The following is a 10876-nucleotide window of genomic DNA, read 5'->3' as shown; positions in this document are numbered from 1 at the left end:
CATAGTATCTCTAAAGAAGAAAAAAAAAAGACGAAGTCTCTTCAGGGTTATAATGCTAAGAATATGAGCAGACCATCCCTTATACGGATGAAAGTAGTCCCCTCTAAGGTCAAAATTCTTGGAAAGTGGATGGACCTCCATCGCTCACAATTGTATCGGTCCTCCCTAGGGTTATGATGCCTAGTGTTAAGAGTAGACCCTACGCTCATGATAGTTATGATAACCTCATTTTAAAATGTAAATAATAGTTTAGACAATGACCTAACTTATTCAGTTAAATGATGTACTTATGGGCTTGTTTGGTTACATGAATCCAGAGATTTCAAATCTCTGGATTCATGAATTTGAGATTTATACCCGCTTGGTTGTGAAAATCTCTGGATTCATGAAATCTAGATATTCATCTTTTTACACTAAAAACGTGAATCTGTAGATTTATGGGTATGGGGTGAAATCCAAAGATTTCATTTCCACTATAAAAACACTATACATTTGTGCATTCACAAAAATCACGTCGACCAAATGTTTTTTTATGATGAATCTACAAATTTTATTCCACAACCAAACAGTTAATTTTATGAATTATGACTCTATAGATAGATTTAAAATCTCTAAATACTTGAAATCTCCAGACTAATGTAACCAAACAAGCCCTTAAAGAATAAAGAGACTTTGACATCTATAATAACACAGCTCATTGGAGTCTACATCTCCTACCGTAGCACTTATCACTAGGTTAGTAATCCATCGATGAAGCTGTGGGGATGAGAATTCATCAAAAGTAGTATTATAAGTTCTAGTAGCTATCTGCATTAAACTATCAATTATAGATAAGGGCCAAATCAACCGCAAGAGAACTTTTCTCTGTTACATACTTGGAGATGGATTTGCTATTTGTTGTCACATCGTGGCATGTCAGTGTGAGCACCCATGTCTACCTAGATTAAGGGGCTCTACATGCTGAATCAACGACAAGTTCCTAGAGTGTCATTTAGAGTGGTTCGACCATATAGGAGAAAAGTTTAAGGACACCTCCCATATAGAGAAGCGACTAGATTTCAATTGAAGGAGCTAAAAGAAGTAGGAGTACACCTTAAATGACCAGATATGTAATAAGTTTTGAAAAAGCACAAGTTGAATCTGAGACTTATGCAATGCCAAGCATGATCATAGATTAGGGAGATGCAGAACCACAACTTTAAGAAATACACGATTGGGAAGAAAGGCTTAAAGTATCCCACGATGCTAGCTAATACGTATCCATATTGGACACAACCAATATGATACATCTTGTTACAGTTCTCTGTTGAATTGCACTAAAATACATTATAAAATACGATACAAAAGTACTCAATACGGGATGGTACGTCTCTTAAAATCACACGACTTATATGATATTCGATACCGATACTTTAAACCTTGTCGAGAAGTAATGAATATGAAACAACAATTTTGGCTGCCGACACATTGATACCTGCGACATACATCCACGTAAACCCACCTACAGCCTCCGGATTCACTTTGGCTGGCCCATGAAAAGCCCAACATCACACTTGCTTCGGAACACAAGTGACATGTGGCTCAGCTTTTCACTTGCACGTTCCAAGGTCCACATATCATGTTCGCTTAAGATATTTTTGCTAAAAAATATTCTTCTTATTTTTATATTTTTTTTAATTTTTATTTTAAAATAAAAAATTTTATTGAAAGGAAAAACCTCTATTATAACTTAAATCTAACAAATCTAACAATAAAAATCAGTAAATAAGGGGCGGAGGAGAATCGATGGTTAACAAAACTTCTTGTGTAAAAGCACTATACTTCTTATTTTTCATTTTAATCATTTGACATGAAACGAAGCTGAATTAGTTGATTGATGAATTGATCTTTATTTGGTGGTGATCTTCTTGGAAAAGCCCCCAGTGACTTCTGTTTCATTTATTTAATCTTTCCAGTGTTTGAGATTGAGCAATCTTTTTCTATGTATCCTATATGTTCTCTTATTGTCTGAATCTTTGTAACTCAAAAAGAAATTCAATCAGTTGGTTTTTGGAATCATGAAATTCCTCAAAACAAATTTTCTTTTCTTTCTATTTATCTTCTTCTGTGATTGGATATCGCCATCAGCTTCTTCCGCTGTTCTTCAAGCTATCAACTCCAAAACCAAACTTCATGGCTACCAATCAGATTTCAGGGTATTGAACAGAAGAACACTGGTCGAATGTTCAGATCAGAATCAAAACATTCAAATCACTGTAAACTCGAAATCTCCATCTGGGCTACTAATGAATGAAGAATATGTCAAAGTTACAGTAACTGGAATTTCAAAGCCTTCAGAAAGTGATTGGATTGCCATGATCACCCCTATTCATGCTGATAATGAGTAAGTCTTCTTTTCTCTTTCTTTTCTTTACTATCTCATATCTGATGGATTTAATATCATTTGGGCAGTGTGAAAGCTTGTCAGGATATTAGAATTAACTATATCTTAACTGGAGATACAAGTGATCTTCCTCTTCTGTGCTATTATCCTGTGAAGGTCTGTTATCTTATTAATCAGACACTAAAAATTCAAATAAAAATTTTGAAACAAGAAAAGCTGAAATCTGTTGTTCTGTATTTGGGTTACAGGGACAATACATGAACCAAGATCCTAACTATCTGAAATGCAAGAAGGAAGAAAGGAACAGAAGTAGTTGCAGTGGAACGTTAACTTTCCATGTGGTCAACATTAGAACTGATATAGAATTTGTGTTATTTGGTGGAGGATTTGAGAACCCCTGTATGATTAAACGTTCTGGAGCTATTAAATTTGCAAATCCAAAAGCTCCATTGTTTGGTCATCTTTCAAGTGTAGATTCAACTGGAAGATCGGTAACTGGGTTACTCTGTTTCTTTAAAGAAATTTTAATCCTTTTCCCGTTGAAAATCAAATGGTGATGATGAGTTTTTATTGTGGTTGGCAGATGAGATTAACGTGGGTTAGTGGAGATAAAACACCTCAACAAGTTCATTATGGAGATGGGAAATCCCTCATGTCATTAATTCCAACCTCGCGAGTTACCACCTTCACCCCAAATGATTTGTGTAATGGTGAGTTGTACTCTCTTTCTCTCAAGTGTTTCTCTATTTCTCTCGTTGGTGCTGGATGGGGTCTCCTCACTTCCTTCAGTCCAACGCATTAAATGTCAAGCCAAACAATTTCAGCCGCCATATCTAAATCTCGACCGAAATTTCGAAATCCGGCTTGACAGTTGATGCACAGGACTAAAGCAATTCCCCTTCTCATGCGTGGTAGGTTCCCCAATGTAGACATATCACATCTAGAATGTTTCTTTTTGATACCAATGGGGCTTATTAAGCTGGGAATGGGGATATTAATATGCCTTAGCAAGAGTCGAACCCACGACTTCTCCACTCAGAGGTGTTGATTTCACCACTAGAACAGCTTTGCGTTGGCCTAGAAAGCTTCTTTATTAAGCTATTCGGGGTACCACCGGGGGTGATTGTCTAGTGGTCCCAAGCTCACTCCTAAATGGTTTGGTAAACCTCATGTCCCAGTTTGAATCACTCCTTTGTTTATTGCATTGGACAGTTGTGTGCTCTTTGACCTGGGCATGAGTGCCGCCGGCTTTTGTAGACTATACTAGGCCTCCAGTGGGGCTCCGTTGACAGGGCCAGTGCTTGCGCTGGTAGTGCACAAGGCTAATTCTTGCATAGGTTGCACTCGATAAAAAGTTTGAACATTGCATAGCGGGGGAGCGCTAGATCGCCGCTATTGCATCCACTCTTTTTTTTACCAATAAAAAAAAATCATCTATTCGGAGTGTAGTGGATATGCTTTTAGTACAGTGGTAGCTGTCTCTATAATCTCCTATATAGAAATAATAAAACTAAGAAGGTATCAATTTCAAGCCTCCATTCCTCTCTTCATGCCCCGTAGGGTTCACAATTTGGACATATCATTTCTAGAATGGTTTCCTAATCAACTATATAGGGTGGATGCACAATAGTAACAGTCTCCTATATAAAAATACTAAGGCCAATAAAATGTCATATTCTAAACTCTATTCCCCAAACCCTTGTGTTCCACAAATTATTGACACCTTTACTTTTAACTAATGTAATATAAATGCATATTAAATCCACAACCAACTAATCGGTTGTGGAATAAAACCCAAGAGTACACCAACCAACACATTATTGATGTACTCTTTTACAGGAAGTTACCTCATTATCCTTTACTCTTTTATGCTTATTTGGAAAACCCCTTTTTTAAATTTTGTTATTTTTTAATAATTTTGAGGGTTCTTGTGTGGGTCATCATGAAAGTTCTTCTGGTATCCTTTCACCACATTAAAGAAGAATGCACAGAAAGTACAGACAAGATGAATTCTCACTCAAGCATGTAGTGGAACAATATGAAAAAAACATTATTCCCATAAAAGAGCATCCCAATTCACGAAGGTAGGTGACACTTCATCGTCAGGTTATCATAAGGAAAACGAAGGTGGGGTCTATGTGACAACGACCATTAGAGTTCATTTTGCCACAAACATGAAAAATGAACTTCAAGCTTCTGATCTCTTTCCCACAAAGCGGAACACGTTGACATGAATTGACATAAAAGTTTGTTTATAGATATATATAATCCCAAATGAAGTAATCAGAGGATCCCATTATTTTATGTAAACTTTTTTGTCTCCGGAAGCATATTGTAAAGTTAAATTAGAGTACACAAAATTTTCAGGAAATCCACCAAACATTTTATTTTATTATTATTATTATTTTTTTTTTTGGGGTGTGAGGTGTGAGGTGTGGGGGGTGGGTGGGAAGTAGAGCTTTTTATATAGAGAAAAATGGAATAATACATATAAAATCAGAAAGAATCAAACCAATGATCTTTTTACTAAGAAGTATTGATTATTATCAAGTGAAAAACCATGTGATTGTTAAATCTATTAAATATTGTTATTATAAAATGTTACTTTTCTAATTTAAAGGGCCTTTTCTATTATTTTTGTTTCATGGGTTTTCTTAGTGGCCTTTTACTTCCTTGTCCCAATTAAAGATCTTAACAAAAAGATAGAATTGTTAGATACCCTTGTGGTGAAGACCAATTTTTACTATGTGAAAACCAATGCATTGATATGAGAAGGATGGAAAAACAAATGGGGTTATATATGTTCTTCATAGCAGAAACTAGTCGGCCATAGACGTAGCCTTCGAGTGAACCATGGTCTTATGTGTAATTTTGCATTGCTTTGCTAATAGCTAGAGAGGTTAGACATTTAACTTTTTCACTCATTAATATGCTTGTTCTTTGAAACTTGGCAGGTAATACTGCTGGATCCATTTGCTCAGCCTCAGATGTTGGTTGGCATGACCCTGGCTTCATTCACTCTGCTGTGATGGTTGGTCTAAAGCCTTCAACCACTTATTACTATAGCTATGGAGGGTAAACGTTTCCAACCTTGGAACAAATATACGTTTCCACAATAGAGAGTTTCTTTACTAATATAAGGTACTTGAGCTATTAATGCTCGATTGTCTCATATATCTCTAACTCATTGTATGCAGTTGGTCAACTGGTTGGAGTAACATAACCACATTCCGAACTCCCCCTACTGGAGGATCAAATAAACTTGAATTTATTGCATATGGCGACATGGGAAAGGCACCCCTTGATCCATCAGCTGAGCACTACATTCAGGTGATAACCTCAAAACAGATGTTCTTGGATGGTGGAAAACTTAGGTTTTCATGTACATGAAAGATTATTTAGAGAAAAGGGCTTATATCAATCTATAGAATTTGATAGTAAAAGATTTAAGTCATGCATCCATGTATACAAGAAACATAATTAGTGGAAGGAAGGGATATTAAACTGAAATTGGATGATCAATGAAATGTATAGCCAGGTTCAACAGTAGTTATGGCAGCTATATCGAAGGAAGTAGCAGCAGGAAAAATCGACTCGATCTTTCACATCGGAGACATTAGCTATGCCACTGGCTTCTTAGTGGAATGGGATTATTTTCTTCAGCATATCTCCCCTGTTGCATCTCATGTTCCTTACATGACTGCAATTGGAAACCATGAGAGGTACTTCCATTTCTCATGATCTACAATGTCACATTATTCATTTCATAATGTTTGAAAGCAAGGCCTTTTGCATGGAATTTTGCAGAGATTACCCAGGTTCTGGATCAATTTATGGTCTCTGGGACTCAGGTGGAGAATGTGGAGTTCCATATGAGACTTACTTTCCAATGCCCACAACCAGAAAGGACAAGCCATGGTATTCCATAGAGCAAGGACCTGTTCATATAACTGTAGTTTCAACTGAGCATAACTTCAGCTCTGGTTCTGAACAAGTAAGAATTATCTTGCTGATTGATCACTTATCCTTTCAAACCTCGAATCTTTTCTATCATATAACAAAAACATCAAAACTTCAACAGTATGAATGGATCAAAAAGGACTTGTTTTCGATCAATCAATCAAGAACTCCTTGGGTAATTTTTACAGGGTAAGTATGATCACACCCCATCTCTTCTATTTGAATTAGTTATTTCAATAAGAGGCTCATGGGAACTCCTTTGTTCGGTTGCAGGCATAGACCCATGTATTCATCTGCTTCTCCATTCTTTATCCCAAATGTTGACCCAAACTTTACTGCTAGCTTGGAGCCTTTACTAGTACACAACAAGGTAAACAAGTGATGTTCTTCAACTGATTAGTAGCCTAAACTTGAAGAACTGGAAGATAGATAGTAATACTAACACTTGATGATGATGAACCAGGTTGATCTTGTTCTCTTTGGCCATGTCCATAACTATGAAAGAACTTGTTCCCTTCAGGAGGGTGTTTGCAAAGCCATGCCTTACAGAGATAGAAGAGGGGTTGAAACATATGACCACAACAACTATAAGGCTCCAGTTCATGCAATCATTGGAATGGCAGGATTTTCATTGGATGGATTCAATGATACTGTAAGTAAAGTTCATCTCATCTTTCAACTAGTAACAGAATAAAATTGTTACGTAAAAATAAAAGAGTAACAATAATGTTGAGTGTTTGGAATCATGGACAGGTTGGAAACTGGAGTTTGGTGAGGATTTCTGAATTTGGATACGCTAGATTTCATGTGACAAGGAAAAAGATGAGTGTAAAGGTTGGTAAATTGAAATTAAAAGCCACCCCCTCTGTCTTTCTAACATTTTCTGATTCTCATTTTCAATTTGTGATATGCAGTTTGTGAATGCAAATACAATGAAGGTTGACGATGCTTTTCAAATCATAAAACGTAAGGAGCCATATATGAGAAAGTAGTCAGAGATAGCAGTTCTTCGGGTAGATGCTTCTAAGTAGAGAAATAATATAATAACAGATACAACAGCAAATTTTCTAAAGAGTAGTTGAAGTACAGGATTGTAATATTTCTAAAGTTCATATACAAAATTTGAATTTGAATTTGAAAAGAGATTATCAGCTGTAACTATGGTGGGAGTGGAGTGAGAGTGGGAAGGATGGTTAAGAGGTTGAGTTGTAAAGGGAAACTTGGTTTCCTCAAAAACTACATGTCTAGAGATGTAGGATCGGCCAAGAGTTGGATCATAACATACATACCCCTTGTGTGAGTTGCTATATCCAAGAAAGATACACTGCCTGGAGCAATATCGCAGCTTGTTTTTGTTATAAGGCCGTAACCAAGGAAAACATGCACATCCGAAGATTCTAATAAATAAAAGATCTGGATCTTTGTGATATAACACCTGAAATGGAGATTTATTCCCAAGTACTGGTGTAGGCATTCTGTTAACTAAGAAGATGGCCGTTTCAAAGACGGCTGGCTAGAAAATAAGGGGGACTAAAGCACGAGCCATAAAAGCGAGAACTATTTCTACTATATGTCTATGCTTCCATTCCGCTCTTCCATTCTGTTCAAAAGTGTGTGGACATGAATACTGATGAGATATACCATTATCTTTAAAAAAATGATCAAAATATTCATATTCCTTGGCACCATCAGATTGAAAAACTTGAATCTTGGAATTAAAGACATTGGCTGTATGATAATAGAATTGCTTGAATACTAAAATTGCATCAGAACGACATACAAGTGGGAAAATCCATGTCCATCTCACCTAAAGTTTTTGGTTGCATGTCATGCACATGTTTTGCCTCAACCAAAAGATGAGTTTTTAGCTAAGGCTCATAAATGTATATTTCTAAAGGGATACAAAGTTTTTGAGCTTGTCACTGAGCGTCAATTTGTCATAGTTAGATGATGATAAATTTGACCCAAATTTACTGGGGTTATGGTGGGTGCCACAAAGACACTTGAATTGATTGAGTTGCCTAAGGAAGAATTCGACAATTTTGAGTTCCCTTTAGCGAGCTAGATGAATCTTTTGTCTTCCCAGGTTTCGATAAGACATTAGCCCAATTTACACCAATGTAGGTCTATCATAGACGAAAAGACAAACACAGTCAAATGGTACAACCATCGATATCACTTCTTCTACAAATCCTCCTCCAGCATATAATAATCTTGATGACCTTCCCATTGCTTTGAGGGAAGGTTTTGTTGTGTATCCTATTTCTCATTATGTTACTACTTCTCAGTTGTCTAATCATTATCGTAGCCTTACCACATCTATGTCCTCTATTATTATTCCATCTATATACTCTAAGGCTCTCTCTCTGATCCAAGTTGGAAAGCTGTGACGAAATTGAAAATTTAGGCCTTGCATTCTAGGAACACTTGGGCTCTTGTGGATCTGTCTTCAAGTAAGGATCTAGTAAGATGTCTGTGGTTATTTGCGATTAAATATAATTTTGATGGTTTTGATGAGGCACCTCAAAGAATGGTTGATTGTGAAGGGGCATACCCAAACTTATGGAGTAGATTGCTTTGAAACTTTCTCTCTTGTAATCCGTTTAAATACCGTGCGTATTTTGTTGTCATTGGTGGCTATCTTGGGATGGCCTCTCCATTAGTTAGATGTCAAAAATGCCCAAGGAAGTATATATCAACCTCCTGGGTTTGTTGCTTGGGGGAAATTCTACCAAAGTATGTCTACTTTACAAGTCAATTTATGGATTAAAACAATCCCCAAGGATGCGGTTTGAAAAGTTTAGTTCAGTGTTATCCGAAGTGGGATTTTCTTAATTCTATTTGAATCATTATATTCTGTCTTTTTATGAAAGGCAGGCATTGGAATTGTGTTGTTAATTGTTTATGTGGATGGTATAATTGTTTTTGGAAGTGAGAGTGAGTGCATGTATTTAGGAAAGTGAAGACGTTTCTTATTAATCGGTTTTAGATAAAAGACTTCGGGCATTTGCCATATTTTTGGAATTAAGATTCTATGAAGTAGTCAAGGTATTAGTCTTTCTCAGTGAAAGTATGTGATGGACTTATTAAAAGAAATCACCATGCTTGGATGCAAGCCTGTTGATACATACATGGATCCTCATTTTAAGCTCACCAAGGATGGAGGACAAGAATTTTCCAATCCTCAAAGATATAGGTGGTTAGTAGGTAAACTTATATATGTTGTAGGGGTTGTTAGCCAATTTATGCATTTTCCTACGAAGCCGCACTAGGATGCTGTGATCCATATCCTGTAGTGTTTAAAGAAGGCTCCAAGGAAAGGATTGGTGTACAAAAGAAATGCACATCTAAAATGTGTTATTCAAACGCGGATTAGGTAAGGTCACTAGATGATTGGAGATCTACTTCTGGTCAATGTACGTTCCTTGGTGGGAATTTGGTTATTTGGAGGAATAAGAAGTAGGATATAGTAGCTCAATCCAGTGCTGAGGTAGAGTATCGTGCTATGGCTCATACAATTTCAGAGATATTTTAGATCAAATCTTTCTTGAAAGAAAATCATGTTTAAGGATGAAGAGCCTATTGAGATGTTTTTTGATAACCAAGCCGCAATTTATATTGCCAGTATTCCAGTGTTTCACGAGAGGACCAAACATGTGGAGGTGGACTTGCACTTTGTATGTGATGTTAGTTATGAGAGGAGCCATTTCTACTTACTTCTGGTGAACAACTTAGAGATATCTAAACTAAGTCCTTACCTTTAGGGCTGCAACTGGGCCGGGCTGGGCCGGGCTTTTGCAATCCCAAGCCCAGCCCTATATGGTATAATTTGAGCTCATTCCCGCCCTGGCCCTAGTTTAGGGCCAATAATTATTGTCCCTGGCCCTAAGCCCTACAGGGCCAAGCCAAGCCCATTCCCGCCCTAATTGGCCCTAATTGGGCCGGGTCGGGATGGGTTGGCCCTGATTGGCCCTGATTGGCCATGTCCCTGTCCCTGGCCCTGGCCCTGATTGGCCCTATCCTTGGCCCTAATTGGCCCTGTCCCTGGCCCTGATTGGCCCTATCCCTGGCCCTGATTGGCCCTATCCTTGGCCCTAATTGGCCCTGTCCCTGGCCCTGATTGGCCCTATCCCTGGCCCTGATTGGCCCTATCCTTGGCCCTAATTGGCCCTGTCCCTGGCCCTGATTGGCCTTGACCCTGATTGGTCTTGTCCCTGGCCTTGATTGGCCTTGTCCCTAGCTTTAATTGGCCATATCTTTGGTCGTAAATATCAAATGTAAGACAGGTAGTAATTAAAATACATATTAAAATAATTAAATACTTAAAATCCAAACTCAATTCTGGAAAATAAAATATTAAAGATGTCAACAAATAATCCAAGACTTAGATTCAATATGTATTTAACTATTTATACCCATTTAGATTTTAGAGAAATAGAGAAATCCAAATTTCTAGGGTTTTTTAATTTGCTCTTATTCTGTTTTTTCCTTTGGTTTTTCTCCAGCAGCAAAGAGTTAAAATTATTCATGAAA

General features: G+C 37.2%; 1 protein-coding gene across 1 annotated transcript; it reads left to right on the top strand.

Annotated features, from left to right (window-relative positions):
- Positions 1-1782: 1782 nt before the first annotated feature.
- On the top strand, positions 1783-7350 carry LOC149002318 (putative inactive purple acid phosphatase 27). Its single transcript, XM_089138451.1, has 13 exons — positions 1783-2383; positions 2452-2539; positions 2632-2874; positions 2967-3093; positions 5338-5458; positions 5581-5713; positions 5918-6105; positions 6191-6377; positions 6465-6532; positions 6617-6713; positions 6807-6995; positions 7097-7177; positions 7258-7350. The coding sequence occupies exons 1-13, from the start codon at positions 2058-2060 to the stop codon at positions 7333-7335; spliced, it is 1926 nt and encodes a 641-aa protein (XP_088994577.1). The 5' UTR covers positions 1783-2057; the 3' UTR covers positions 7336-7350.
- The last annotated feature ends 3526 nt before the right edge of the window (positions 7351-10876 follow it).

Source organism: Hakea prostrata, chromosome 10, assembly GCF_041222555.1.
Source record: "Hakea prostrata isolate BN-2017 chromosome 10, UWA_Hpros_2, whole genome shotgun sequence".
Taxonomy (NCBI): domain Eukaryota; kingdom Viridiplantae; phylum Streptophyta; class Magnoliopsida; order Proteales; family Proteaceae; genus Hakea; species Hakea prostrata.
Note: the sequence above shows the minus strand (reverse complement) of the source record. Positions and strands in the feature narration are given on the sequence as shown.